The following is a 26064-nucleotide window of genomic DNA, read 5'->3' as shown; positions in this document are numbered from 1 at the left end:
AAAAGTAATAAGGCAAGTGTTAAGGAAAATGAAGCGAGTAACCTCGATATGAATGTTTACCTAACTACAACTTTGAATGTCGACAATTTTGGTCCTTACTAGATAGGCCACGACTATCACAAACTTGCGAAAACTTTGAAAGGTAAATTTAATTATAAGTTAAGAAAATGAAAAATTTAAATATGATTTCACGGGCTTCTCAATGGCATAAGTTCTCTAGCAATTTTTGGATTCGTCCAAATTACGTGCGGAATTTTCATATAAGTAGCGCGCAATGGAAGGAAAAAAAAAGTAAAAAGGTATCTTCTGAGAAGGTTAAAGATTCAGAAGCGTACAGCGATGTCTTAAAGAAGATGGAAAATGATATGTCTCAGATTCACAAGAAATTAGAGGCGGGATTTAAGGAAATGGCTTTATCTCCGAATCAAGGAGTTTTCAATCAATTAGAAAAGCTTTCTGTTCATTTTGGATCATCTACCTCTAAGAAAAGCTCAAGTGGAAGTCAATTGCTCCGCGACGTTGCTTCCCTTACTAAAAAAAGTGCCCAGCAGCTCATGATTCATCCATACGAGGAATCTTACATGAAGCATGTATTAAAAGCATTGGACGAATCTACATTTCCGATTAAGGCTTCTAAAACAGATTCATCAACTATCATGGTTGTTCCTCAAAAGACAACACAAGAAAGCAGACAGCGGTTAGCTAAAGAACTTGAAAACCATGCAAAGAAAAGCAAAGATGCGCTGTCTTCTATCAGAAATGATGTAAAAAAGGCGATTGCTAAATATAAGAAGGATCGGGTATGGACAACAGATGATTGCTATGACGCTGAAAACCATATGCAAGTACTTTACAAGAAGTCTGTGTCAGCATTAGATACCGTTCTTAGCAACGTACAAAAGAAAGTCTTGAATCCATAACTTGACTAGGTTTTTCAGATTCTACTCACTCCATTCTATGTCTTCCTTTTCTACTCGTGTACGTATAATGTTTTACAGAAGTAGCTCTCATTTAGAATCTACACGCTCTACCAATGCTTAAAAAAAGATGGCATTGACCAATACGGTAGAGAACACCATTTGCATACGGATGGATTCTTATTGCCTTTATCAAAAGTTTTGTGCTGTGCAATCAATATGGTATTTTCGCGAGCCCTTGTTTGAAGGTTGCAGCTCTTTAGTGACATTTGCAAGCAAAAGTTAAAACACATTCAGGCAGGAATTAAAGCTTAGAGGAGAAAAAATTGAGAAAGGGGGTTCTTTCATTTGAGCAGCAAAGATAGTCAGTTGTATGAATTAATTATAAAAGCACGGCTAAGAAAAGACCGAAGAGAAAAAAGAAGATTGGAAGAGTAGTACCGTAACCAAATTCTAATTCATTCCTAGTTGGTTTAAAGTTATTGATTTAAAATATAAAGGCAAGACAATTGAAAATAAAAGCCATTACACCAGTATATTTTACTCGATAGTTTTTCCAGAACGAACTTCTTTTCCTGTTTTCTTGATTGTTTCCAATACTGCATCGTACGGTTTGTCAGTAATAACAAAAACTTCCTGGGATTCTAAAGAAATAGTCTTTTCCTCAACTCCTATGTTTGTTCATTAGTGAAACCGTACGAATCTGATTTAGTACAAGAAACTCTTTTCATGCCAGCACTTAGGACTTCAATATATTGCTGCATGATAGTCATTCCTTTGATATACTCCAGATAATTCACTTACCTAAACGGTTTAGAACTCGATCGATGGCATTTTTGCATCCATCACAAGTCATCACAACATTGAATGAGTACTTCATATTTTTCTAAATGCTTAGTCTCTCCAAGTTGCATTCAAACTTACGAATATGTTTGTTTTTAGAATACGAACGATGAAGAAGATTACAAAGTTAGGCGCAGAACAGGTTTTGTTTGTAGCTCAATATAAACGAGGTACTGAAATTCTCAAGATACCTAATGTTTTGGAACAGTGAAAAAGGCAATTTTAACTCATATTAAAACGGGCAACCATGCAGCATGGCACAGTTTATTTAAAATGTAGTATTGTTTTCTTTTATGACTTTTTCGCTTGTATATAATTCATATTTTTTCTTCCCTCTGTATGTGTCCTTTCAACGTGATGCAATTTTATCAAGACTTGAAAAGGCTTTGGTTTACATCAACAAACTCATGTTCATTGTATAATATTAAATCTCAAGCACTTGCAAGTTACTATTGCCAACTATCTCATTAATTCGTGTATTGGCTTTCAAACGAGAGACTATCATATTATGACCTTAGTTTTGAGGTCTGCAACATTCACCGATCAGTCTAATCGTTATGAAAAAGAAGAAACATAATACCAATCGAAAATCGCAAAGTGTAATAGTCCATCAGGGAATCTTTTCCATTAATCCTATATCATGGAGTCTTGTAGACGTAGGAAAACTTTCTACACAAAAACAAAAAGAACAAAATACAATAAAATAGAAACAACAGACAGCAATTAATAAATAAATCAAATATTCCTCCAAACTTCATCAAGCTTCATGCTTCATGCTTTCTCGACACTCTCTACAATACCAAATGCCTTTTGGCGGCTCTACCAGACCAACGCAAGGTAAATGGAACCATTCGCGCTTACAGTTTTCGTTATCACAACCAATCATCTGGCCGTAGGAAACCTGCTGACAGTAACAATACAGTTGCTCGCCTTCGTTCAATTCCTCCGGCTCCACTATGTCTGGTTTTGCCGAAAGATCGTCTGTTGCTTGTCTAAATTTTCGTTAGTAAAGCTGGTTTGCATGAATTTTACTGGCTGTCTACACCATTAATAAATACATACCTAGTTCCACGTCGTCCCGGCCTTCGTTCTGTAACATTCATCACATTGGGTTTTGTTCTATGAGAGGGAGAAGATAATTTCTGGTGTGCAGTTGCTTTTCGCCGCTTGCTAGGAGTGCTATAAGTAGTATGGGGAACGTCCACGTTTTCGTCTCCATGGAGTACAGAGGATCGCTCTTCATTGGGGTGTCCTGGGTAAGAAGTATGCTGATGCTGCTGTTGATTATCAGTGTGCTGCTGTTGAGGTTGATTTCTTCGAGTTTCTCTCTTTCCTTCTATCCTTTGATTACCGGAATTAGGATGGTTGAATAAAGCACGCCGGTCGGGATATCCTAAACGTAATTGTTGTGGAATCTCCAGCTCCACGTATTCAAAATCGGCATCCAGTCGATCAATGCACTGGTTTATATTTCCCATCGCTTCTGTTGCCAAACAAATCTTGGAATCTGAAAAGGGGAGCATTTCTTTGATATGGTTTTCTAGCTGTAAACAGCGATCACTTAATGGAAGACTTCCTGTTCTTTCGTTCCTCAAAATTGATTCAATTTCATCTGTTACTTTTGATTTTAATTCTTGTTTTCGGTTAGTTCATTATAATCTTTTTCCATAACAGACACGTACCTCGAGACTGGGCATCAACTTCTTTTAAATACGTAAAGTTACTGCATACTGACTCTGGAATGGAAACAATGGCTAAAATTAGTAATCCAATAGTTCCAATATTTATTTCTTACCATCTGTAAAATCATTTAGAGCGGCAAAAACCTCAATGCCAGTCGTCCCCATGTTGTAGACAGTATGCAAGTTCACGCAGACGAAAACACGCACATATAATGATAGAAGGCTATCCTCGATTGTTCAATTCTATTAAAAAAATTGTTGGAATAGACTAATGAAGTTTCTAAAATAATATAAATTCTTTATTTCCTATTATTTTGGTTTATATAAGGATGAAGCTTGTATCAGACTTTTCTCGTACAAACCTTTCCATAATTTCTAAAGATAGGCTAAATTATATAGCTTTTCCGTAATTATCGTTTTACTCCATTGGAATGATCCCTTAGATTTTCTGACATCGCTTCGAATTCGCATGTTGATGGGATTCATGTTTGAGGAATCGATTCTCTTTTCTATGAACTATGAATAATGAATTCGTTACACTCGTTCCTAGCTCACAGGAATTGAAACGAACAGAGCTCAAATATGGCATCCTGCTCAAGATATTGTCTCTTCAAATTGGTCATGTCGATCGCTAAGAGCCTGCTCGACTAGTGCCTGTGAACGACTATCCATAGGTTTCTAAGAAGCCTTCTCTTTTTCGAAGTTTCAGATAGCACTCATTTGATGCTTTTAGCCTTCTTTCGCCTGTTTCCTTGGTTCGACATAGAGATTGCATGAAAAGAGATCATGTTCGATCCTTTATCTTTCTTGGAGCCATAAGTACAACTTGATTCATTTAAAGATTGAGTCAGTTAGCTACTGTCTTTCAGATTTCCTTTTTAGTATTGCTTCAAACATGTGAAGCATGGGAACTAGGATATGCTACTATTTTCAAGATGCTCCGATGAAACGATTTTTTCTAAATAAACAATTAATATGTTTCTATATAATTCTTAAGACTGGTATTGTTTTCTTCAGCTTCAACTTTAGCGAACTAGAATTGGTGAATCTGTGCATAGTTCCTATACCAGCCCACTCTTACAAATGTGACAGATGTAAATGTGTTGATCAACGTTGATTTTTACTTATTCCTTTGTCTGCACTTTTAATGTTTAGGTGAATGAACACATTGTTGTTGAGTTATAGGATCGCTCTTTTTGTTTTGTGAATTTGGAACAAAGCTCTATAGTTAGATTGATAGAGCAGTTAGACAATGAATACCCTACGCTCATTTCGAAGATTTCTAGGCTCTAGTTCTGAAGGCTCTGATAGAAATTCAAATAGCACATTAACGCTTGAGCGAGAATCAGAGTCGTTATCACAAATGTCTTTAACGACCTCTGAAGAATCAAGCCCTCAATGCTTTGAAGATCTAATTAAAGCCCAAGTACTTTCTACTGAAGCATCCAGAAGCCTGCTATCATTGAACGATAACTTAAAACTAGAAATTCTGAATAGTTTGAATCAATCAAACAAAAAAAAACGAAGCCGGATATTGTCATGGAAAAAGAAAAAACCGTCCTACAGCGAACCAATTGACTTTATTTCCTATATCGTGAATACCAGAATTGAATCTATGGATGAGACTATAATACACAAACTGGCCCTTTTACTTCGTAAAGAGCAGATTCTGTAAGTTTAATGTGGTGAATCATTTCAAACACAAGAAGCAGTTTAGCAGATTAAAGTTCATTGCTTCTCTTTTCTCATACTGTCATTCAATTATTCTTTCTCTGTAAATTCGTTATTGCTGACTTATATAGGTGGGTCGCATGTTTCATCCACGATGGGGGATTCGGTGTAATTTTTTGTACCGTTGAAAAAATTTCAAGAATTGAATGGAGAGAAAGCTTACATGATGCTCTCTTGGATCAATTTCTTCTCTGTCTTAAGGCCATGTGTACAGTTCAGGTAAGAGTTCTACACTTTGTGAAGGGCAAACATATTTAATTATTTATTGAGAACTAAGGATGTTTCGTATACTAACAATTTGTCTTAGTTGGGGTTAGAGTGCTTGTTACGATCTTCCTACCGCGTTCAAGAACTCGTGCAACTATTGTTCTCAAAAAAGCAGCCCTCTGACTTTGCTACTCGAGAAGTTATCATCCAAATAATTATCCTATACCTCAAAGCTCATTCCAATAAAGAGGTTGGCGCTAAAAAGGTATTTTCATTTCTTGAGGATTCTGAAGAAGAACTTGAGGAAGTTGATTTTATGAAGGAGGCTCGAGTAAAACGACCATATCGAAGATGGATAATCGAACTAGAATACGTTGCAAAGAACGTATTTTGGGTTTGGAATCATGATAAGAATATCGTTGAATTGGAACCTAATCTAGACGAACTTTATGATCCTCCGCTAGGATTTATTGAAGGCATTGAAACGGAAGCAACTAGTTATGTTGCCTCCCATATACAACTAGCTAATGAATTATTAGCTTCATTGAACAAAAGGGATCGAATGCGTAAGCGACTTGAATTACAATTCAGTGGATTAGAGAGAATTATGGCATTGAGATTCCGAAAAAGCAGGTATGTTTCGAGAAACTTGACCCTTTCGAAATTGCTAACTTACTTTTAAGTCAAAAATTTCATAAAAAACTTCATGATTCTTTACGTGAGTGGGTTAAAGCGGCCCGGGCTGATAAATGGCCGTTTAAATTCGTCCAAATGGGTTCTACCTAAGACAGTCTAATTTTTTTATTTATTAAGCTGTAATGATTCTATGCATATATATTTGAAGGTTGCACATTAATGCATTCTGTACATTTTCTTTTTTCTTTGTTTTCTCCTAAAAAAATCCTTCCTCTTTTAAAGCCCGGTTAAGCCAAGCGACATTACTTTAATTTTACTGAAAGTCTCAAGTATGTGCAATGACAAATGTAAATCCAGAAAAATCTATAGATTCTTCATTTATCAATTGTAATGCCCATGACATATTTTCCTTGTTAAAAAATTTTTTATTGCCGAAAACATCTGGATAATGTTGAAAAACCATTTCATCAAAAATTTCAAAGACCTCGTCTCCCTCTTCCGTGCTTGAGGCAGGATATCCTTCTTGAAGCATCTTTATTGAAAAGGGAAGTGTTTCTTGAGCAGATAAGCAATATAAACACATTAAAAGTACAACGTTATCTTGTTCTTCACTAGCAGCAATGCTCTCGGCATCTGTAGTTCCGTAGAGTTCTGTAATTACTTTTGAAAGAGGAGAAAAGTTGGGATGCTGAAGTAGAAAAACAGAAATGGAGTTCAGGACAAGGTATTGCAAAAGGTTAGGGAGCGGAAGGTATACCTTTTTCAGTTCACTTTCCATGAAATCTTTCACTTTTTCTAAAGATCGTTCCAAGATACTTATTTGACTTTTTCTATATATGTTAGCCCATTGTTGGCGTATGTTTGTAGGACTCTGCTTCGGGTTATTGTTCAAAAGGAGCTGCAGGCGCGAATTTATGTACATGAGTAAAATCTCAAATGACTTGATTTTACCGCGCAGAGACGAGTTATAGGAAGATAACCCAAACATAGCTTGATGGGCCAGAATACGCTTTAATTCCAAAGACGACGCACTAACAACAGTAAGGCATTGCAAGACTTTTTCAAACGCCGAAAAATCCGCATTTTTAGGGAAGAAAAATATCAGATTATTCAAGTTAAAAGTGCTGTCCTGTTGCAAGACAGATGTTTTTTGCTTTCTATACGGTAAATCAGGATGAACAGATACCCTAAGAGCAACATTATCAAACGCATTATCCTCTATGCAAAATCCATACCCCAAAAGTAATTCTTCATTCCCCTTAGGACCATAATTATTGAAAATCTGCTGACCTTTAGAAGTAGCGTTTTGAGATACCAACTGGATTGACATAGTATCTCGAACATCTGTTTTCCAAAGGATTGGCTGTCTAGGTTTATGATTTAAGCTATCAATCAGAGGAAGAAGAATAGGACTTGCATCTTCCTTGCTGATTTTCGAATTAATTAAGCCAGAAGAAAAACATCTGGATGTAAACACAGTTGCAGCCCAAATGAAAAGATCAAATGTGAATAGATTTGTAGAGAATGATCCCAATTTCAAAACGTCTTCGTAAGCATGTCGCCAATTGTGCAATCGATCTTGCATAGCAAACTCGATATTCGTAGCTTTTAGGTATTGCTTATCCGCATCGTCGAAATATATGGGGGTATTAAATCTTTTGGGAAGATACTCAATATATGCAGCCCATTTGCTTTCCGATGCTTTCAAGCTTTCCAAAGCCAAAAAGGTATATAGAACTACTTCTCGAGACAAGGAAATAAAATTGGGATTTATGGATTGTAGAGAAGTTAAAGCTATTTCATAAGTGATGGCATATTCAAATGGGCAGGAAATAAGGACTTCATTTGGTTCAATATCAGCCTTTGCGGTAGCTACATATTCACCGTAAGTAGAAAGCTCATCGTCGGCAGAAACAAACTCTACTTGACTATGTAGCTTGCACCCGTTTTTTGCGGCTTCCGCTAATAGTTTATCCATATGCTCTCCTACGTTAATTTTAGGATGACTTCAAAGTTGGACTACTAACCAAAAAAATAATTATAATAAGGAAGCCTGCTGCAAGCCAAAAATTTCGTGCAAGTACTTAAATTCCAAAAAAAAAGTGATTGAAATGTTGTAGCTGATTCAAACCACTTGCACTCCTCGTAGTATGTGGAGTACAAGCTGTATTTGAGCTAAACACCGCCAATTTAACCAACATCAAAGTTTTAACAACAATTTGAAATTAGATTGTTGAATACCATAAAGACTAACTTAATATATGTGTCCTCCGTAAAAAAAAAATTGGTCGTTAAAACTTGTCAGTCGTACTTCTTTATTCCAGACTTTGCTTTGCAAATCCGCTCATTTTCTATCCTTTTCTTTTAAATATACAGTTAAATTCTTTTTCCAAAAAAAACTGAACAGTTGGACGTAAAACTTGCACAATGAATTTTCAAGCGATCACTGAGCGATTTGTGAATATTATGCGCCAAAAGGCTGCACAGCCATCAGATGCATCCCGACCTCCAGAAAGCTTTGCATTCTATCATCAGATCAGACAATTGTCCCAAGAGCCATGGACTTATGAAGATTCGGAATTGCAAGATTTGGCCATGTCCATCCTCCCATTAGAAAGGCTATTTGAAGAAGCTACGAAAAGAGAGAAGGAAGGTGATGGATCATGGAATTATCAAGATTATTTAATTCAATCTCTTCTTACCTGGTTTAAACGGGAATTTTTTTCATGGGTAAACTCTCCCAAATGTGAAAGATGCCAGGTAATGTTCATATCTGATTAGAGTAAAAAAGCAATTAATTACTAACATTGTTATAGTCAGATACAAATTTGGTAGGTGCTTGCGGACCAAATTTAGAGGAGAGCTTCCAAGGCTGTAATAACGTTGAAATATATCAATGCAATTCTTGTTCTCATCAACAGAGGTTTCCTCGGTATAATAAGGTTCGTCCTCTTCTTTTTTCAAGGAAGGGGAGATGTGGAGAATGGGCTTGTGTATGTATCTACTGACATGAGAGAATGTTGTCTAACTTTATAGTGCTTTACCTTTTTATGTCGTGCACTTGGTACCAGAACTCGCTGGGTTTGGAATGCAGAAGACCATGTTTGGACTGAAATTTATAGTTATAAGCAAAACAGATGGGTGCACGTGGATTCTTGTGAAGAATCGTTTGATCAGCCATTGATTTATGAGCAGGGTAACAATCTATTTTATTTTTTTTTCTTTTTTCTTTTTTCTTATTACCGCTAACTTAAAATCTAGGATGGGGGAAAAAAATGTCATATTGCATTGGGTTTTCAAGTAAGCCAAACACACCGCTAATGTGAAAGTATGCTTACCAATTTTTAGTTGATAGTGTTCGTGATGTCTCTAATAGATATATTCGCAATCCAGAGAATGGCAACCCTAGAAACCGTTGTCCAGAATCTGTAATTGGGCATGCTATAAAATTATTAAACGAGGAATTTCGTTCTTCTTTAAGTGAAAAGGATCGATCCAAACTTTTAGACGAAGACAAGAGAGAAGAGGAAGAATTATTGAGTTACAGAACGAAAGGAGATGTTCCTTCTTCTGCTTTACCTGCTCGCCAAACTGGTAGCGAGGGTTGGAAACATGAAAGAGGAGAAGCCGGTAATTAATCCTTGGTATTTAGTATTTATTGTAGTAATATCTTAATAAAATCACATAAAAAATCATAGAAAATGTGGAAAATCCTATAGAAAAATGATTATCTAGTAATGCTTTTATATAATGCACTGTTTAGAATTAAACGATAGCCAGCATATTGTATATCATCTTTCGAACTTCAAAAAATTGATTGCTCAAACCTCCTTCGATGGATATTTTACCTCCGCTAAGTTTTCGTACAGCAACAACTCCACCACATAGTAAAACACCTTCACCTTTTAGTTCTGCAGATACTCCTTGATCTATAAGGGCTTTCCGAAGTTCAGCCAACCTGGTATTTCCCACCAAAAGAGGAGCGGCACGCGGTGCCCTAGCCAAATCCGACCGCAGCGTAACAGGATTAAGAACCGGAAGATGATCTACTTCTTTTTCCGTATTCTGCTGTTTCACATCCTCTTCATTTTGTTCTAAATCTTGAGTTTCTGATTCATCAGGGTTTTCAATTTTTGCCAGCATGTGGGAAACCTCACAGTTTCCTACTTTTGTCCAGATTAAATTCCTTATCAAATCATCTGAAAGCTTGAGACTAAAGGCATTAACATCTATACTAACATTAATGTCCTCGCCGTACTTCGGGAGGTACACGTCCTTAGTAAATGCACTAAGAGCACTACATGTACGTTTCATGTCCTCTCTTTCTTCGTCCGTAGCATGGATAAGGACTAATTTTCGAGGATTCACTTGGGGTATAATAGTTTTTAATGAACGACCGTCGTGCAATCCCTCAATATCAATAAACTGTACTTGGCATGATATCCTTATCATTAATTCTTCTGTCACAATCTTCGAGGGAAAATCTTCTTGTTGTTCATCCTCATTTTGGTTATGTATTCCATCGTTAATTTCTGACCATTTTCTTTTTCCTGTAGGATCCAAAGTAGTACTATCAGAAGGTGAGGCTTCTACTTCGAAATTATTCATTGGTTCATTTATGGTCGCAAAATCTTCTGGCTTAACCACTTCACCAAATTCATCTATTCTTCTTCTTTTTTCAACATAAGGAAACATTTTATACTTGATCTGCAAACTCTGTACAGACGGATCACGAAGGTTTAAATCAAAAGACTTCCCAGATAAAAATAAAGCTGATCCAAGGGCAGCTCCCGGAACTTCAGGAGCCAATCCCATTTCATCGTCTTCTTCATCAGAAGAGGACGACAAATCTTCATCTAAAATTGTTTTATTGCGGAGTTCCAAAGCGCTATCTTCAGCGGTCCGACTAATTTTTTGAAGCTGTTTTTCTTGATATTCTTGCAATTCCTCACCCATTAAAGGCTCTGTACGTTTAACTTTAATATTATGTTCGGCATATAAACCGACTGGGGAAGGAATTTCCATTGATTTCTTGCATGCCTGTTCCCAATATCGTATAAATTGTTTGGCTAAAGAAGGCTGACACCTGGATTTTTGTGTAAATAATATTAAATCATTTGCGTTTTGAGACATAAAATTAAGCAATATTTGCTGAGAAAAGCCACATTCCAATGTTGAGGAAGTAGCAAGGATCACTTTAGGTCCAGGTCCAATGCTGGAAAGCTGAGAATAATCAGTAATTGTATGTATGTTTCGAAATTCCAAGAGGCTCTCATCGATACCAAAGTCTCGAACGATGTTATCTCCCATCCACTCAATCATACTCCTTGCGTAATCGATAGTTTTAGTAGAAGTAGGCGACAAAAAGAAGATGGGAAAAGGTAACGGAGGTTGTGTTGAAGACCAGTGACTATCTAAAAAGCAACCTAATTCCAAAACTCGAGAAGCAGCATCTACAGGAAGTAGAACTGTACCGCCTTTATAAAGGGAAGACATTATAGACTCAATTAATGCTTCATCTCGCTTTTTTCGTGAAGGGATGGAAACTAAAGCATTATTTGCATCTGTGATCAGCGTGTTGGGGCGATTTAAAGCTTCTAAGATATGACCATTTGTGTACAAAGCAGCTCCGTTCAGGTGCTTGTCCTTTGAGTGGTTCCAATCAACAGCATAGAGAATACTCTCTGACTCTTTTATGAGGCTCCATAAGGTACCACCCAAAGAATGGCCTGCGTTATAAGCAGTGATCGTTAGGCCATTGCATTTTCCTAAAGTTACATCGTTAGTATTATTACTGACTGAGACATACTGGTATTTTGAAGGCAGACTTACCTAACAAAGAAGTTGGCTGAGAATAACGCAGAGCAATAATACTATCAAAAACTTGATTGACTTGTTCTTTTGTTATATCGTTTATAAAGTTACTCTTAATAGCATCCAACATGGTCATACGACCCATGTTAATAACAGGCAAGGTTGCATACATATGAGCATTTTTCCAGTCATATTTATGATATGCATATACTAGTCCTCCTAAATGAGATAAATCTGAATGAGACAATAAAATTAAATCCGGTTGTTCAGATACAGGTGGGTGCTCCAAACTATCATCACTTCCCGGGTCAATATAAATGTGAATCCCATCCAATTCAATATGAGATGTTCCACAAAGAGATTTTGTTTCTAAACATTGGTAGTTGAGCATGTTTTGCTCAAATCTACGCCAGACTTGATCTGTCTTGGAAAACCTTGGTGGTAGCGCTAAGGGTTTGTGATTTCTTAGAACTTGAGGTGAGGTGCTCTTATGAAGTTTCTTTTTCTTATTTTATATTTATTCAACTAATAAATCAAGACTTCTTTAGATGTTCTTTCTTAAACAACAAAGAATCGACAGTGTGTAATCGCTTGCGAGTAAAAGGCCGTAGGCAAGCAACTTTCAAAGATCTAGCAATCATAATCCAGCTGCTATAATATAGGCACAGATGCTCTCTCGTAAATGTGCTTAAGTAAGGTTAGAGTTGGGGAAAACATTAATTTTTTTTTTTTTCAGAGTAATCTTCGATTTGTGCGTTAACCGTTAAATAAAATAAAGCACAAATCTTGCTCTTCTATGGCTGCAAAATTGGCTGCTGGATATCTTTCTATCCTGAGCAACAAGCTTTCATTGAAGGCATACAAATCGTCGAAAGTGTATATTGTAAGACATCGCATAAGATTAAGTATTCCACTCAAAGCCTTTACAATAGGTTCCCCAGGTGAATGTTTTTTGTTACGGAGGGATGGTTCCTTAACTCGATGATTGGAACCTTCCAACATCTTTAGAAACATACTGCGACAAGGAATAAAACTCCATTTTAAAGCTCTATCTCCTGTGGCTGTTCTTGTCTTAATCCTGTTTACCCTTGTTTGAAATAATTCACATTCTCCGAGAAGGTTTTAGACTTTATCAAATCTCCTTCTCTAACAGTTTTTTTCCACTGTTTTAGATCCATTCAAATGAAACTCAAATTGATAAAATTCATTAGGGAAACCATGGTAATCATACAATAGCTGGTTTCCATTGTCGCATGAGTATTTGTACCTTGTTTATTTCATAAAGTATAGAAAGGTTTAGAAGAAGCTTTTAGGAATAATGAATCTCCAACGAGCTCAGAGCTCTTAAACTTGACAAGGAAGGGCATTTCATTTAGCTTAGTTCCCTAAAAGCTTATCCTTCGAGCCTTAAGACAGAATAAATGTAGGAGTCATACTCAGAAGGAATTCCCCAAGGAGAATAAATATATTTAAGAAACATTGAAAAGGCATTCTTGACGATCTTTGCACTTTTGAATAACAATGGATGAATCTCATATAGCACTAACATGTGAACGGAAATAAGAGAAAATCCTAGTATCAAATGAAACTCTTTTTTTAAGTCTTTGCTTACAACTATGATCGAAAACCAGAAGGTGTATGTTCTTCATCGAGAATTGACTGTAGTCATGCATACCATTTATCGAATGCAGGATCACTCATTTTTGAAAAACCTGACGACTAAAAAAGTAACTGAATTTGATACGTTTCAAGTAATCTGCAAGAATTTCTATCATACCTTTGCTCCTCTAGGTTATGGCTAAGCTCACCACAAGAACCGCTAGAAAATACCTGAATTTTAGGCTAGGGCAGTCCAATATGAGTACAAACCAGCGAACCTTTGATGTAAGTCTAAAAAATCATCCAAAACAGTTGTAATTGCTAACTTATGTCAGGATGCTATTGAACGTCTCAATTCTTTACAGTCAAATGCAAAAGTGTTGGAGATGCTTCGCAACAGAGGAAAAGTTCCTAACGATCAGTCGATGATTGAAATGAAAGAATATCTCAATAGGATCGGGTACCAGGTAAGCAAATGCAAATGGATATATCACCAAGGTTTAAATTGTGAAACCTCTGAGTAAGCAACGAGATGGAGGACTAGAATTTATAAAATGCTTCTCACATCCTGAAACGGAATCTATGATACAAAAGCATCCTGACGTTGTAAAGTTGCCTTCATATAGCCGAAGGGTTTCTTGGGTTTCTTTGAATCACATGAAACTTATTTTCTGAGAACTTGGCATAGTTGAGTTTTGCATTTATTATACATTTTAGAAAACGATTTTCTGACACGATTATTATTAGACATCAGACTTGAATCGCTTGAATGTTATTCACGTTGCCGGAACGAAAGGAAAGGGCTCTACTTGTGCGTTTACATCCTCTATTCTTTTAGAAATTCAAAAGAAGTATCCTGATATTGCTCCCAAATGTATTGGAATGTATACGTCCCCTCATCTGCGGTCAGTGTGTGAGCGTATTCAACTTAATGGGAAACCTGTTTCTAAAGAATTATTTACTAAATATTTCTTTCAAATGTGGGATCGCCTAGAAGCTACTGCTTCTGAATCAAGTAATCCAGAAAAACCAATGTACTTTCGTTTTTTGACACTACTAGCTTGGCACATTTTCCTATCAGAAGGTGTCGATGCTGCTATTATTGAAGTCGGTATTGGAGGTGAATATGATTCTACCAACTTGATTGAGCAACCCATTGCCACAGCTGTTACTAGCTTAGGATTAGATCATACTGCTTTATTAGGAAGCTCGATTGCAGAGATCGCTTGGCAAAAGGCAGGAATCTACAAGAGTTCAGCAACTGCTTTAACCTGTAACCAAGTTCCTGAAGCTCTTCCCGTGTTAGAGCAGCGTGCCAACGAACGACATACTAGCTTAAGGGTCATTAAAGCACCTTTAGAGTTGAAGGAAGAAATGATTGGTCTTTCTGGAGCGCATCAGTTGAGCAATGCCGCACTCGCAATAGCAATGGTAGGTGAGTACATTCACAAAACTGGACATTCCGGTCCCGCCAACCTTCTTAAAGATCCTTGCGTCCTTAATGGCTTAAGGGATGTAAAATGGCCAGGTAGATGCCAGCTAGAGACTATACACGGAATACAGTGGTGCTTCGATGGTGCACACACACAGGAGAGTTTGGAAGCAACGGGTGCTTGGTTAGCTTCCAGGAGACAACATTTTCAGGACGCCAAAGCAAGAGTGTTGGTATTCAACCAGCAGAGTAGAGATGACCCAATCGCTTTGATTCAAGCTTTCCTAAAGGGCTATGAATCTTCAGGGAAAGATATACCATTTACGCATGCTATTTTTTCGACAAATATTACTTGGAAGAACGCAACTTACAATCCCGAATTGCTGAGCGTTAATACTGTCACGGATAATCGCCCAGCGTTGCACGTGCAAGAAGCCTTGGCAACTTGGTGGAACAAGAATCGTTCCAGTTTAAACGATACTACAAAGGTAGCTCCTACTGTCGAAGAAGCCATTGAAATGGTGCACAATATTAAAGAAGAATCGCAAAGCACGTTTGTTTGTGTGACCGGAAGTCTCCATCTCACAGGCGGTGTCTTTGTCGTTTTGGATAAGGCTGCCTTTGAATAAAATTTTATAGTGTTTGCTAGTTTACAAAAACGGCTTTGGACTTTACTTTGTCTGAGTAATTATATCTATATGAGAACAAGGGCTATCAAATGCCGGATATCCCATCTTGTTGAAATTTTTTATGATTTGAACAGCTTATTCAATGTTATAGATACCGTTTAATGTTTCGATAGATTACTTATCCACTAAATAAGGGCTAATACCAATTTGCATATCTCTCTTCTAGGAAATTGTTCATTTCTTTTTTGACATTTGGATTATTGGTGAATCGCAGAGAAAATATAAAACCATCAAAAACAATGTTTTAATCTACATTCTAGTAAAATTATAAGCAGGATAACTTGTTTACTAATGTAATATTGCATTTTTAAAAGCTTCGCTATATTAGTCTTTTGGTGTAAAAGCTATCGCTCTGACTCGCATCACCACAACATTAAGTTACACCTTCCTTTTCTGTGAAATTGTACAAAATTTTTTAATAAGAATTCACATTTATATCAGTTTATTCAACTTTCTTCAAAGGATATGACAGGTTCTGGAGAAGGACATAATGATATTTCAGCGATGAACCAAAAGTTTGCTTCATTGGATTTATTTGATTCTCCAAAAGTGAGAACTGAAAGAGAAGGGAGACCTGCTCGCTTACTAGAAGGATTACAATCCGTAAATGCTGAAACAGCTTTTATACAAACGCATTCTCTTCAACACGAATGGACATTATGGTTCCTGAAGCCTCCTACGCAGGGTTTGGAATGGGGCGATTTGTTAAAGGAAATTATTTCATTTAAGGATGTGGAAGAATTTTGGGGTATTTTCAAAACGATTGCAAAAGCATCTATGCTTCCTGCGAAATCAGACTATTCATTCTTTCTTAAAGGTATACGCCCAGAATGGGAAGATCCTCACAATATGAATGGAGGAAAATGGGCTTATCAAAGCAAGCACAAAGGATCAAACTTGGACGAGCTATGGCTATATATGGTAAGTGGACCACCTTAACTATGGAATGGGGTTTTCCCTGTGATCGATTGACTAACAAGGCCGCATAGGTTCTTGCAGCGATAGGTGAAACGTTGGATCCCACCGGGAAGGAAGTCACCGGTGTTGTTTGTAACATGAGAAGAGGTTTTTACAGGATTGCTGTGTGGACACGTAATTGTAATGACAGAGAAGTTTTGGAAAGAATTGGGTACGATGAACCGTCTAGATTGAATTTTGTTTACGACGCATTACTAATGTATCTAGTCTTCGTTTCAAAGAGATTTTGGGCATCTCTGAGAAAGAAACTATAGAATATAGTGCTCATGAAGACTCTTCAAAAGCGGGCAGTATGCGCGCAAAAACCCGTATGAGTTTGTAAATGACGTGGATAGTGATGTTTGTTTCTTTCTTGAAAAATGTATTTTTGTATTTTACGAATCGAATTGTATGGGTGTGTTATTATTTCTTCCTTTTCTGTCTAGAGTATGTGTTTATCAATCATTTTTGTCTTAAAATGAATTACAAGGAAAATGTAAAAATTAATTCATTAATCATAATCTATTTAATTCTTTTTGGTTTGCTTTGTAAATCATATTCAATATTGTCAAATGCATGCCTTAGCAAATGATTCCTTTAATTTTCTTCTTTTTGCTGATTTTGATGAATCCGGCTCTCGAATTTTTCAAATTCAGATATCGCAATTTCTTCTTCAGGGTCCAAGACCTGATTAACTTCTTGTACTTCTGGGATATAGTGATTCAGCATTTGCTGAATGCCACTTTTTAGAGTGACCGCGGACGAAGAACATGAGCGACAAGCACCGCGTAGTTTTAAAGAGACTGTGCCCGTCTTTTCATCAAATCCTCGAAATTCCACATCGCCACCATCTTCCTGAATCGATGGTCGAATACTTGTTTCAAGAAGCTCTTTAATCATAGCAACGGTTTGTGAATCAGATTCCAAAATTTGCGTGTCGGTAGGACCATTCAATGGTTCACCCGACAATACAGGGTTTCCATTGCTCAGGTACTCCATGATGGTGCTAAAAACATCTGGCTTTAATTGTGACCAAGATTGAGATTCATCTTTGGAAACTGTAATAAAATCTTTTCCAAAAAATATGCTTTTCACTCCATGTATCTCGAATAGCTTTTCCGCAAGAGGGGAGTTATTGATTTCTTGGCTTCTTATATATTCTAAAGTGCCAATAGTGGGAGGAAGTATATCGAGTCCAGGTAAAAACTTGATGGCATTCTCATTCGGCGTTTCTTCTGATCTTATCCATATACTCCGCGATGAGGGCATTTGAAAGGCTAGAGGAAACGCATTGCGTCGCAAAAGTCTCGGACCAAATTTACCTGTTTGTAAGGAGCTTCTTGGGAGTGAAAAACGTAAACTTTTTAAAGCAAACATAATCAATTCCTTAATTGCTTCTTAATTCAGCAGCCTTTTCCTAAAAACCTCGCTGTTAATTCCCCTAAAAAAAAAACAAAGTGGCTTCTAATTGAAATTGTAATGCGTGAGACCTTTCAATAAAATCCAAGCGTTCCTATGTTATAATGATGGTTTGTTTTCGCCAATTATTAAACAAGCAATCCGTTTATATTTGAAGATGGCTATTGGCAAATAACCTTCTCTTGCTTTAGAGCATTCATAATAGCGATTCGTAATGTATTCACTAACAGAGTTTGCAAATAATTGCAGACTTTGTTAAGGTAATAAAGAGTAGCACAGTAGAGAGCGCAAAAATGGAAATGTGTAAAGGTTGAAGTCGCTAAATTCCTGTTTTGACGCGCGCGCATAACACTGGTGAAAGCAAAAAGCATCATTCTCATAGAAATCGCGGATATTCTTTTATTTTTAATAATCTAGTCATCATTTCTCTTCGAAAACTTTGCTTAAATCGGATGGAAAAGGTAATATCGTCGTGTTATTTTTAAGTAGCGTCCATGTCGTATATGAATTAACCATGTTAGCCTCAATTGGAAGCTCGCGTCCAGTTGTTGGAGCAGCAAAAGCAGCAATTGGAAAAGAATCTGCAAGAGGCGGTGTCAAAACTCAAGTATGTAAGCCTGTCATGTTGGATGGATTTCCAACGCGTCTATTTTGAATCATGTGAAACGATAGACTGAAACTTTTTCGAATATTGGATTGTTTTTTGTTTCTGAATTGATACTAACGCCATCAGAAATCCTGACGCCAAGTACACAGTTCAAAGGCATATAGATTTATTGCACACTTACAATGAAATCCGAGATGTAGCTCTGGAAATGATTGGCAAGGTTGCCGAACAAGAAAAATGTACAAGTATTGAGTTGTTTGAGAGATTTGGCGTGGACGGGGCCGAGTAGAGGGTTTGCGGCTTTTGAGATGAAGACAAATCAATGACTATGAGCGACTGCTCGATTTCTTCTTTTGTTTTTCATATGCAAACTCTTCAATTCGTTCATTTTCTCTCTACACATTCTCTCTCTTTTCGTAATGGAAGCTATTTGTTTCCTTTCTTTTTCTCTCTTTTCACTTTCATGGAATGATCTTCGAGTCTTGTCATATCTTATATATTATACATTACACAAATAATCTAACCGCTACTGGAGTCATCAGAAGAAGATAAAAGTTTACTCATGTGCGAAACGTCCTCTGTGTTCGCGATAGATTCTAACTTGATCAGTTGATGCGACCAAAAATCTCGATGCTGCTCGATCGGGCCAGCTAGTTTTTCGTATCGTTTTTCGAGATACATAACGCGTTCATCTACTTCGCGTGAAGGTAGAATAGGTGATGCCTGCGTGACGGAATGAAGGGAAGTTTGTAGTCCGGCCAATTGGTCCAACAAAAAGTCGGTTGTTTCTGGTAAAGTAATTCGTTGCTCTTTTGGGATGTTGGAAAGAAAAGAAAGTGTTTCTAACTGTCGTTCCAATTGTTGCCGCCGTTCCTCACTTGTTCGTAGCCGCATTCTTAGGGAGTGACGAGCTTTGAGTTTCTCTGTGAGTACTTGAGCAGCCTCTTCTATTTCTTGGTCAATGGTAGCATCCTTTTCCGCTGTCACTGTGTAGTCCGCTGTTTGCCCTTCTAGGCGGAGGTAACCCTTCAGTTCTGGGGGATAATGGAAAATGTTTCTTAAAACATATATTTCAAACCTATCGTAATATCGATCAACGATACTCTCAAATAAGATTTCAAACTTGTGTAATCCTTCTTCAATTTCTTTCGGGGACTTTCTTGTGCTCGAGAGCGAGGAAAACGCTCGATCAACACCATTGACAGTCTTGTACAACAGCTGATTGGTAATGTTAATTACATCGTCTATGAAAGAAAGAGGCGTGAATTCAAACAGCTGAACCAACATCTTCAAACAATTCCAGTAGTCCTTTTTGACAATGAATCTTTACAACCGTGAGCTTCTGAATGATTTCAGGAAACCAAAATTTTGTATGAAAAGCTGGATTTCAAAGCGTATGTTACAAAGATTCCTTGATGATTTAATCGTTGGCCCATGACAATGGGCAGTCCTTTTATTGTTTTTTTGTATTTTTTTCCTTTCTATAAAGATGAATGCCTATCGAAGTTATTCAAGTCGAGTAAATATGCCAGGTTGGTACTAGGTACTATCTTGTTACAAGGCAAGATCAAGTAAGAGTTCCAATAAAAGAAAATCAAAGTTATTAGAAAGTAAAACAAAAATAAGAATAAACCGTTAATTTCTCTATAAGAAACACAAAGAAAATTTCTTCTCTTTTATTTTGTTTGTTTTGCTTTTGATTTACTTTGCGCGTACAGCATCACAATTTCATTTATGGTATCTCGGAACAGTACCGAAATCGTTTACTGTACTATAAGGTGCACTACTGTATTTGATTTTTGACAGAAGAAGACCAAGTGGAGCCAGAATTTCTTCTAGTTACTCCCAAGAAGAAAGAATGTCAAAAATCAAACTTATTTCATCTGATAATGAAGAGTTTACTGTTGGTAGGTTCATTTTAATTGGAAACCAAGAAAAATCATCTTTACTAATGTGAGGTTTAGATCGACCTGTTGCTGAAAAAAGCATGTTGATCAACAATATGCTGGAAGGTATGTGAATTGTAAAAGGAATTGCTTTCGTTGACCGTTTCTTTTAGATGTTGGTGAACTGAATGTTCCAATTCCCTTGCCAAACGTTTCCTCGAATGTTTTAAGAAAAGTGCTAGAATGGTGTGAACACCATAAGAATGACTTGTACTCCAATACTGAGGAAGAAAGCGATATTCGGCTTAAAAAATCAACCGATATCGATGATTGGGACAAGAAGTTTATGTCGGTTGACCAGGAAATGCTTTTTGAAATTATTTTGGCTAGCAATTATCTTGATATCAAACCGCTACTCGACACTGGCTGTAAAACAGTAGCAAATATGATCCGTGGAAAAAGCCCTGAAGACATTCGTAAGACCTTTAATATCCCCAATGACTTTACACCTGAAGAAGAGGAGCAAATCCGTAAAGAAAACGAATGGGCCGAGGATAGGTAACGGGCGTTTATTTTTTCATTGTTTTTATGTGTATGATTTTTTTCTCTAAATATGCATTCTCCATTTGCAAACGCTACTCTGGCAGGTTTCATAAGCGATAGTTTTCTTTAAGGATTTATGACCTTCATAGTCCTTTTGCAACCGAGTAATTGCTATAAATGCATCCGTTTAAGTTTCATATATTTTATTTAATGTCTTTACTGTAGGATTCGTTTTATCTGAATCGAGCAAAAGGCGAATAGGCTCTTCTTTACAATATATTGATCATATCTCTATATTTTCCTTAGCTGTCCAAATCGATAGCTTATATAGCTTAATACATGATCCAAGTACTGTATTAGCTTGGCGTTGAGAAAATATGATATATAAATATACCGTAAATCTGTAAATATCCTTCTGATGTTCTCATGAGAAGCACCCATGTCACAAAAGCAGTTTGAGAACGAAAAAGCTCAAGTCCTACAATGAGAGAAGAGTGTTAAGAAGAACTCTATCAACTCAATTCAACTGAATTGAATCATTCATGATGATATTCATTGTTACATAGCATTCTATCTACAATATTTATTCTTTGGATCTTTCCATCTATGAGGGATTGTTTATTAACGAGAGATCCGAACATATAAAACACAATAAGGAGCTTGAACCTTGTATCATTATGCAAAATTTACGAAGTGTAATTATGTGTTAATTGACGTGAAACCTAGCAGAATTTCCACAGGTTGAAACCTGTTCTTGCCCTTTTCTTTTCTTTTTAAACCTTAAAAAATGAGTTGGACCACCTTAGAATCAGATGCTGGAGTGTTTACTGATTTGATTGAGAATCTTGGAGTCTCAGGTGTTGAAGTTGAAGAACTATACACGTTGGATGAAGAGACTTTGCGCAACTTTTCGTACGTACAATACATGACAGTTGACTTTCTGAGGTGAATATTTACTAACTTCCTTTACGTCAGAGATATCTATGGGATTATTTTCTTGTTCAAATGGAAGAAGCCTGATGGAAAACCTGATGGTGAACTCGACTATGAATCAATAGATCGTATTTTCTTTGGTCAACAAGTCATAAATAATGCATGTGCTACTCAAGCTCTTTTATCCGTTTTGCTGAATCACAATGAGGAAATTGACTTGGGATCCAAGTTAACAGAATTTCGAGAATTCACAAAACTCTTACCTCCCGATCTCAAAGGAGAAGCACTGGGCAATTCTGAGGATATTCGCTGTGCCCATAATTCTTTCGCTCGATCGGACCCTTTTGTGAGTGATGAAACTAAGGTTGCGACAGAAGATGATGATGTCTACCACTTTATTGCATATACGAACATTAACGATATCTTTTACGAACTAGATGGATTACAACCTGCACCCATTAATCACGGCACGTGTACAAAGGAAGAGTTCCCTAGACGTGCTGTTTCTACTATACAATCAAGAATTGGCAAGTACGACGCCAGTGAAATCCGGTTCAATCTGATGGTCATCTCCAAGGATAAGCGTCTCACTATTTTAAACAATCCTGATTTAACGGATGAAGAAAAGGCGGCCTCTATTGCTGTTGAAGATGAAAAACGTGCACGATGGAAACGTGAAAATCAACTTCGTCGACATAACTTTTTGGGACTAATCGTTGAATTATCTAAGTTGTTGGCTAAGGATCGGATTACCAGAAATACATGGGACACCACCTTAGAAGAAGCTAAGAATAAGTACTCTGTCGGAAAATAGTGTCATATTGACTACCTTTTCGTCCCCGATAGGATAACATACATTTATGTTAAATCGCATATATCTCGAAACCCAACTAGAAATGACATAACGTACTACGTTGTATGATTGCCAGTATACTAACTCAAAACAAGATGATTTCTTCAACTTTTTGTTTACATATAGAATAAGCTACTACTCATTTCTCCTTATAACTGAAAAGCTTATAAATACTTATTATTACAATTAATTACTGACAAAGATAATTCGTCGCAATATAAATAAATTCATAGCACTCTCGAGTTCTTGACTTCACATTTGCACCGCCTATGCAAATTACATTGCTCTATGTTTTCATGGTATATTAGAAAAGCAATTTTGCAACAGAACTTCGCAAAGAAAATCGCGATATATTACCCATTCGAAGTCATCTTTCGATGGCTTTCCTCAGTGACTAATTTAAATGACCTTATTAATCAGTATGTCTAGTATAGTGTATTAAACAAATAATGAGGAAGCTCGTTCTTTCTAGTTTGTATGGATTTCCAAAACATCGTTTCGTTAAAACACTATACTTAACATACTAGATTACCTCTCGGCCTCTCCTGCAACTTGATGTTCTAAATTAGTTTTAGCCCAGGCACTCATATCCACTTCCATATTTTGATACTTGAGAATCCAAGGATGATTGCTCAACTCTTGATAGCCGGGACGCAAAGAAGGATTTTTCCGAAGACATCTATTTACAAAATCATGAGCTTCCGGAGAAAATGAATTTGGCAATTTTGGAGGTTCCCCATCACAAATTGCAGAAAGCTGAGCAAAAATGGATGTATAAGAATCAGGAGGATATGGGTAACAACCAATTGCCATTTCTAGTATGGTTAAACCCAAAGACCAAATATCAGCTTGCACAGTGTAAGTTAATACACCGTTACCACCGCCACCTACACGAATCCTTTCGGGTGCCATGTAAGATTGACAGCCGATATTAGTCTTCGAGATTGAAGCTACCAAATTTCCACTAACTCCAAAATCACACAACTTGATTTGTCCAGAGGAGTTAACGAGTACATTCGTTGGCTTAACATCACGATGAATAATGTTGTGTTCTTCTTTAAGTGTTTTTAGGCCTTGTAAAACAGCGTAAGCAATACGAGCCAAGACACCCTCATCAGTAATCCCACCTATATATAATTTATCCATGCTTCCAACGTCCATGTACTCCATGCAAATGAAAACAGAACCCTCAACAAAAAACGCGCCATAAAAGTCTACAATATAAGGGCTTGTAGCTTTATGTAAAATATCAAGTTCCATTAGAATTTGGTTAAATGTGGCTTCCTCTAAAGAAAGACGAATTTCTTTCACTGCCATTGTAACACCACTCGGTCGGTGTAACGCTTTATATACAACTCCATAATTGCCCTTACCTAACTCAGCAAGTTTTATAATTTCAGACATATTAATTCTAAATGAAGAGCCAGAAGAAAAATTGACACCATCAGCATTGAGAATGGCTTTATTTTTAAAATTCAAGCTCCCAGATTTGGCATCCAAAATATCAGAAAACGTGGAAAACGGCGTTTCAGAAGCAAACTGTCGGAGACTAGGAGGAATTTTTAAACCGCGTCGTGAAGCCATACTGCCTTTTGAATCCGCATTGGAGCTTGATGGAGTGGTACTGTTATTGGATAGGTCAATTTTTCCGGGAGGAGCACGTCGCATTTTATTTTGCTTGGGCATTGAAGCAGAACGCTGAGCTGGAATTCTAGCGGCAGCAAGCGAGCGGGCTAAAGTCGAGTCAGTACCATTGGTACCTTTTTGTCCAGAAATAGGAGGAGTTTTTGGGGGAATAGGAGCGATGGGGATGGAAATACTTGATCGATTACCGACCATAGGTGAGGCAGGACTAGATGTTGTGCTATTACCACCATCAGGGTAAGACCTAGAACGAGCGGCATGGAAAGCTTTCACTTTCTCTTGGATATCAGAGGATAAGCCACCAGGATATTGCATAGAAGAAGAGGGGGGAGAACCGACGGATGTGGGTGAAGAAAGGGCACTGCCAGCTTTTTCAGCTGGTTGATTGCAGTTTATCGCAAGAGATGCCCGATTCTTACTGGAAGAACGACGTCCTAATCTTACTGGCGGAACAGGTCGAGATGTTAATTGATCAGACGACCTAGTAGAGGAAGATCGAGAAATTGTATCATTATCGCCGTTTACAGTGTTGTTATTATCATCGGAAGAGTCGGAGGACGTCGATAAAGAATTAGTATCGTTAAAATCTGAATTAGAGGACGAGGATGAAGAAGAAAAAGAAGAGATTAAAGACGATTGAGGATCTAAGTTGTGTTCGGAGTTATTCGCATTAAGAGACGATTGATGATGCGAAGACGCAGCAGTATCCGATGATAAGGATAGCTGTTCTACTGCATTCGGTAAAGAAATTCTATCAGACGACGACATTGACCAAAAGTTTAAGAAAATAAATTAAGCGGAAGAACGAAGCTTAAAATAAAAGGTTATATATAGTAAACGATCGATCAAAGAATAAGGGTATAAACAAAACTAGAATTAGAATTGAGAGAAGAGGGGAATATCAAAGGATCACTTGCGTATGCCGTGACAAGCTCAAGAAAAAAAGGTAACGAAGGGACTGTAAAAGAAAAGGGCAAGTTTCTGATTGAAATAATAGGTTTTGATCAACGGGAACCTAATCCTGTTCAAATTCAAATAGACCAATGTTGGCAAAGGTCTACAATAGATATTACCGTTAAATAGGAGTGCTATTTTACATGCACACCAGAAAAGAAATAAAAAAAAGAATGGAATGGACTGGGAGATGACCAAAAAAAACGTGAGCGGTAATTAGACGCTAAAAAAAGCAATTTCTCACTTTTAACGTTTTTATAACGGTTTTCTGATTGCTAATATACCTTTTTTTCAAAAGGTTGTTGAACAGGAACACAAAAACAAAAAGCAAAATGTAAAAACGAAGTAATCAGTCAGTCAGTGAAAAAAAAAAAAAAATCAGTGATTAGAAGATTTTATGACTAAAGATACAACAAAAAATTCGCGTTGAATTTTTTAGAGAGATAATAACCCAGGGATTGGTAAAACAAATAAAGTTTGTTTGCCTTTCAAGGTCAAGGGATATCGGATAAAGAACTCAGGAAGAGTGGTGAATGATCCAGGGAATTAATATATGAATTTGAAACAAGCTTAGCAAATGCCAAGCTATCTCAAATGGAACGTAGGAATTTTCGAAGAAGTTTGTTGAGGTTTGTGGAGGAAAACCCCACTGGGTGATAGCTGGAGCGTAGTGGAACTTTAAGGAACGCTAAGGAGACAAAAATTCGTTTATTTGAAA

The 26064-nt window shown here is 37.0% G+C and overlaps 15 protein-coding genes across 15 annotated transcripts; 8 read left to right on the top strand and 7 right to left on the bottom strand.

Annotated features, from left to right (window-relative positions):
* Positions 1 to 42: 42 nt before the first annotated feature.
* SPOG_04264 (translation termination factor Rrf1) lies at positions 43 to 2003 on the top strand. Its single transcript, XM_013170340.1, has one exon. It carries the CDS (start codon positions 168 to 170, stop codon positions 918 to 920), a length of 753 nt encoding a protein of 250 aa, XP_013025794.1. The 5' UTR covers positions 43 to 167; the 3' UTR covers positions 921 to 2003.
* SPOG_04265 (copper chaperone Atx1) lies at positions 1045 to 1997 on the bottom strand. The gene is made up of 3 exons (XM_013170341.1): positions 1842 to 1997; positions 1722 to 1803; positions 1045 to 1588 (listed from the first exon to the last, which is right to left on the bottom strand). Exons 2-3 carry the CDS (start codon positions 1795 to 1797, stop codon positions 1458 to 1460), a joined length of 207 nt encoding a protein of 68 aa, XP_013025795.1. The 5' UTR covers positions 1798 to 1803; positions 1842 to 1997; the 3' UTR covers positions 1045 to 1457.
* Positions 1958 to 3621, bottom strand: SPOG_04266 (ING family Png2). Its single transcript, XM_013170342.1, has 4 exons — positions 3556 to 3621; positions 3443 to 3514; positions 2823 to 3393; positions 1958 to 2752 (listed from the first exon to the last, which is right to left on the bottom strand). Exons 1-4 carry the CDS (start codon positions 3605 to 3607, stop codon positions 2518 to 2520), a joined length of 930 nt encoding a protein of 309 aa, XP_013025796.1. The 5' UTR covers positions 3608 to 3621; the 3' UTR covers positions 1958 to 2517.
* SPOG_04267 (GTPase binding protein Rid1) lies at positions 3327 to 6395 on the top strand. Its single transcript, XM_013170343.1, has 4 exons — positions 3327 to 5113; positions 5245 to 5392; positions 5481 to 6013; positions 6064 to 6395. The coding sequence occupies exons 1-4, from the start codon at positions 4695 to 4697 to the stop codon at positions 6164 to 6166; spliced, it is 1203 nt and encodes a 400-aa protein (XP_013025797.1). The 5' UTR covers positions 3327 to 4694; the 3' UTR covers positions 6167 to 6395.
* Positions 6342 to 7994, bottom strand: SPOG_04268 (lysine methyltransferase; the record flags this gene model as incomplete). Its single annotated transcript, XM_013170344.1, has 2 exons — positions 6342 to 7203; positions 7252 to 7994. 2 exons carry the CDS (start codon positions 7992 to 7994, stop codon positions 6342 to 6344), a joined length of 1605 nt encoding a protein of 534 aa, XP_013025798.1.
* A 153-nt stretch (positions 7995 to 8147) lies between these two features.
* Positions 8148 to 9711, top strand: SPOG_04269 (peptide N-glycanase). Its single transcript, XM_013170345.1, has 5 exons — positions 8148 to 8776; positions 8833 to 9009; positions 9053 to 9212; positions 9278 to 9316; positions 9365 to 9711. Exons 1-5 carry the CDS (start codon positions 8444 to 8446, stop codon positions 9652 to 9654), a joined length of 999 nt encoding a protein of 332 aa, XP_013025799.1. The 5' UTR covers positions 8148 to 8443; the 3' UTR covers positions 9655 to 9711.
* SPOG_04270 (cleavage factor two Cft2/polyadenylation factor CPSF-73) lies at positions 9214 to 12414 on the bottom strand. Its single transcript, XM_013170346.1, has 2 exons — positions 11849 to 12414; positions 9214 to 11784 (listed from the first exon to the last, which is right to left on the bottom strand). Exons 1-2 carry the CDS (start codon positions 12219 to 12221, stop codon positions 9782 to 9784), a joined length of 2376 nt encoding a protein of 791 aa, XP_013025800.1. The 5' UTR covers positions 12222 to 12414; the 3' UTR covers positions 9214 to 9781.
* A 1194-nt stretch (positions 12415 to 13608) lies between these two features.
* On the top strand, positions 13609 to 15782 carry SPOG_04271 (folylpolyglutamate synthase). Its single transcript, XM_013170347.1, has 3 exons — positions 13609 to 13714; positions 13765 to 13896; positions 14177 to 15782. Exons 1-3 carry the CDS (start codon positions 13625 to 13627, stop codon positions 15488 to 15490), a joined length of 1536 nt encoding a protein of 511 aa, XP_013025801.1. The 5' UTR covers positions 13609 to 13624; the 3' UTR covers positions 15491 to 15782.
* A 131-nt stretch (positions 15783 to 15913) lies between these two features.
* SPOG_04272 (translation initiation factor eIF4E 4F complex subunit) lies at positions 15914 to 17039 on the top strand. The gene is made up of 3 exons (XM_013170348.1): positions 15914 to 16471; positions 16540 to 16679; positions 16736 to 17039. The coding sequence occupies exons 1-3, from the start codon at positions 16016 to 16018 to the stop codon at positions 16848 to 16850; spliced, it is 711 nt and encodes a 236-aa protein (XP_013025802.1). The 5' UTR covers positions 15914 to 16015; the 3' UTR covers positions 16851 to 17039.
* On the bottom strand, positions 17004 to 18140 carry SPOG_04273 (NifU-like protein). The gene has a single exon (XM_013170349.1). It carries the CDS (start codon positions 17882 to 17884, stop codon positions 17105 to 17107), a length of 780 nt encoding a protein of 259 aa, XP_013025803.1. The 5' UTR covers positions 17885 to 18140; the 3' UTR covers positions 17004 to 17104.
* Positions 18141 to 18269: 129 nt separating this feature from the next.
* Positions 18270 to 19686, top strand: SPOG_04274 (Swi5 protein). The gene is made up of 3 exons (XM_013170350.1): positions 18270 to 18387; positions 18448 to 18533; positions 18660 to 19686. The coding sequence occupies exons 1-3, from the start codon at positions 18379 to 18381 to the stop codon at positions 18820 to 18822; spliced, it is 258 nt and encodes an 85-aa protein (XP_013025804.1). The 5' UTR covers positions 18270 to 18378; the 3' UTR covers positions 18823 to 19686.
* Positions 18942 to 20255, bottom strand: SPOG_04275 (kinetochore protein Mis12). Its single transcript, XM_013170351.1, has one exon. It carries the CDS (start codon positions 19818 to 19820, stop codon positions 19053 to 19055), a length of 768 nt encoding a protein of 255 aa, XP_013025805.1. The 5' UTR covers positions 19821 to 20255; the 3' UTR covers positions 18942 to 19052.
* A 97-nt stretch (positions 20256 to 20352) lies between these two features.
* Positions 20353 to 21337, top strand: SPOG_04276 (SCF ubiquitin ligase complex subunit Skp1). The gene is made up of 3 exons (XM_013170352.1): positions 20353 to 20440; positions 20498 to 20545; positions 20593 to 21337. Exons 1-3 carry the CDS (start codon positions 20392 to 20394, stop codon positions 20979 to 20981), a joined length of 486 nt encoding a protein of 161 aa, XP_013025806.1. The 5' UTR covers positions 20353 to 20391; the 3' UTR covers positions 20982 to 21337.
* Positions 21338 to 21711: 374 nt separating this feature from the next.
* Positions 21712 to 24192, top strand: SPOG_04277 (ubiquitin carboxy terminal hydrolase Uch2). Its single transcript, XM_013170353.1, has 2 exons — positions 21712 to 21874; positions 21938 to 24192. The coding sequence occupies exons 1-2, from the start codon at positions 21750 to 21752 to the stop codon at positions 22707 to 22709; spliced, it is 897 nt and encodes a 298-aa protein (XP_013025807.1). The 5' UTR covers positions 21712 to 21749; the 3' UTR covers positions 22710 to 24192.
* SPOG_04278 (STE/STE7 protein kinase Wis1) lies at positions 22901 to 25996 on the bottom strand. Its single transcript, XM_013170354.1, has one exon. It carries the CDS (start codon positions 25158 to 25160, stop codon positions 23277 to 23279), a length of 1884 nt encoding a protein of 627 aa, XP_013025808.1. The 5' UTR covers positions 25161 to 25996; the 3' UTR covers positions 22901 to 23276.
* Between the last annotated feature and the right edge of the window lie 68 nt (positions 25997 to 26064).

The sequence above is a fragment of the Schizosaccharomyces cryophilus genome (genome assembly GCF_000004155.1).
Source record: "Schizosaccharomyces cryophilus OY26 unplaced genomic scaffold supercont4.9, whole genome shotgun sequence".
Lineage (NCBI taxonomy): Eukaryota > Fungi > Ascomycota > Schizosaccharomycetes > Schizosaccharomycetales > Schizosaccharomycetaceae > Schizosaccharomyces > Schizosaccharomyces cryophilus.
The sequence above is the reverse complement of the archived record's forward strand: the minus strand, read 5'-3'. Positions and strand labels throughout refer to the sequence as shown.

What these genes read in the sequence shown, in the direction of transcription:
- SPOG_04272 (XM_013170348.1), top strand. Translation starts at nt 16,016, where the DNA reads ATGACAGGTTCTGGAGAAGGACATAATGATATTTCAGCGATGAACCAA. An exon ending in ACGAGCTATGGCTATATATG is followed by an intron (nt 16,472 to 16,539) that starts GTAAGTGGACCA and finishes AAGGCCGCATAG; the next exon opens with GTTCTTGCAGCGATAGGTGA. An exon ending in GAAGTTTTGGAAAGAATTGG is followed by an intron (nt 16,680 to 16,735) that starts GTACGATGAACC and finishes TAATGTATCTAG; the next exon opens with TCTTCGTTTCAAAGAGATTT.
- SPOG_04277 (XM_013170353.1), top strand. Translation starts at nt 21,750, where the DNA reads ATGAGTTGGACCACCTTAGAATCAGATGCTGGAGTGTTTACTGATTTG. An exon ending in GAGACTTTGCGCAACTTTTC is followed by an intron (nt 21,875 to 21,937) that starts GTACGTACAATA and finishes CCTTTACGTCAG; the next exon opens with AGATATCTATGGGATTATTT.
- SPOG_04265 (XM_013170341.1), bottom strand. Translation starts at nt 1,797, where the DNA reads ATGAAGTACTCATTCAATGTTGTGATGACTTGTGATGGATGCAAAAAT. An exon ending in TCGAGTTCTAAACCGTTTAG is followed by an intron (nt 1,589 to 1,721) that starts GTAAGTGAATTA and finishes GAACAAACATAG; the next exon opens with GAGTTGAGGAAAAGACTATT.
- SPOG_04273 (XM_013170349.1), bottom strand. Translation starts at nt 17,884, where the DNA reads ATGTTTGCTTTAAAAAGTTTACGTTTTTCACTCCCAAGAAGCTCCTTA.
- SPOG_04266 (XM_013170342.1), bottom strand. Translation starts at nt 3,607, where the DNA reads ATGGGGACGACTGGCATTGAGGTTTTTGCCGCTCTAAATGATTTTACA. An exon ending in TCTAAATGATTTTACAGATG is followed by an intron (nt 3,515 to 3,555) that starts GTAAGAAATAAA and finishes TACTAATTTTAG; the next exon opens with CCATTGTTTCCATTCCAGAG. An exon ending in AGTTGATGCCCAGTCTCGAG is followed by an intron (nt 3,394 to 3,442) that starts GTACGTGTCTGT and finishes ACCGAAAACAAG; the next exon opens with AATTAAAATCAAAAGTAACA.
- SPOG_04270 (XM_013170346.1), bottom strand. Translation starts at nt 12,221, where the DNA reads ATGCTCAACTACCAATGTTTAGAAACAAAATCTCTTTGTGGAACATCT. An exon ending in TCAGCCAACTTCTTTGTTAG is followed by an intron (nt 11,785 to 11,848) that starts GTAAGTCTGCCT and finishes ATGTAACTTTAG; the next exon opens with GAAAATGCAATGGCCTAACG.
- SPOG_04276 (XM_013170352.1), top strand. Translation starts at nt 20,392, where the DNA reads ATGTCAAAAATCAAACTTATTTCATCTGATAATGAAGAGTTTACTGTT. An exon ending in TAATGAAGAGTTTACTGTTG is followed by an intron (nt 20,441 to 20,497) that starts GTAGGTTCATTT and finishes TGTGAGGTTTAG; the next exon opens with ATCGACCTGTTGCTGAAAAA. An exon ending in GATCAACAATATGCTGGAAG is followed by an intron (nt 20,546 to 20,592) that starts GTATGTGAATTG and finishes CGTTTCTTTTAG; the next exon opens with ATGTTGGTGAACTGAATGTT.
- SPOG_04271 (XM_013170347.1), top strand. Translation starts at nt 13,625, where the DNA reads ATGGCTAAGCTCACCACAAGAACCGCTAGAAAATACCTGAATTTTAGG. An exon ending in CAAACCAGCGAACCTTTGAT is followed by an intron (nt 13,715 to 13,764) that starts GTAAGTCTAAAA and finishes AACTTATGTCAG; the next exon opens with GATGCTATTGAACGTCTCAA. An exon ending in TCAATAGGATCGGGTACCAG is followed by an intron (nt 13,897 to 14,176) that starts GTAAGCAAATGC and finishes GATTATTATTAG; the next exon opens with ACATCAGACTTGAATCGCTT.
- SPOG_04274 (XM_013170350.1), top strand. An exon ending in GAGGCGGTGTCAAAACTCAA is followed by an intron (nt 18,534 to 18,659) that starts GTATGTAAGCCT and finishes TAACGCCATCAG; the next exon opens with AAATCCTGACGCCAAGTACA.
- SPOG_04267 (XM_013170343.1), top strand. Translation starts at nt 4,695, where the DNA reads ATGAATACCCTACGCTCATTTCGAAGATTTCTAGGCTCTAGTTCTGAA. An exon ending in CTTCGTAAAGAGCAGATTCT is followed by an intron (nt 5,114 to 5,244) that starts GTAAGTTTAATG and finishes TGACTTATATAG; the next exon opens with GTGGGTCGCATGTTTCATCC. An exon ending in TTGAGATTCCGAAAAAGCAG is followed by an intron (nt 6,014 to 6,063) that starts GTATGTTTCGAG and finishes CTTACTTTTAAG; the next exon opens with TCAAAAATTTCATAAAAAAC.
- SPOG_04275 (XM_013170351.1), bottom strand. Translation starts at nt 19,820, where the DNA reads ATGTTGGTTCAGCTGTTTGAATTCACGCCTCTTTCTTTCATAGACGAT.
- SPOG_04269 (XM_013170345.1), top strand. Translation starts at nt 8,444, where the DNA reads ATGAATTTTCAAGCGATCACTGAGCGATTTGTGAATATTATGCGCCAA. An exon ending in GATGTGGAGAATGGGCTTGT is followed by an intron (nt 9,010 to 9,052) that starts GTATGTATCTAC and finishes CTAACTTTATAG; the next exon opens with TGCTTTACCTTTTTATGTCG. An exon ending in GCCATTGATTTATGAGCAGG is followed by an intron (nt 9,213 to 9,277) that starts GTAACAATCTAT and finishes CTTAAAATCTAG; the next exon opens with GATGGGGGAAAAAAATGTCA.
- SPOG_04278 (XM_013170354.1), bottom strand. Translation starts at nt 25,160, where the DNA reads ATGTCGTCGTCTGATAGAATTTCTTTACCGAATGCAGTAGAACAGCTA.
- SPOG_04264 (XM_013170340.1), top strand. Translation starts at nt 168, where the DNA reads ATGAAAAATTTAAATATGATTTCACGGGCTTCTCAATGGCATAAGTTC.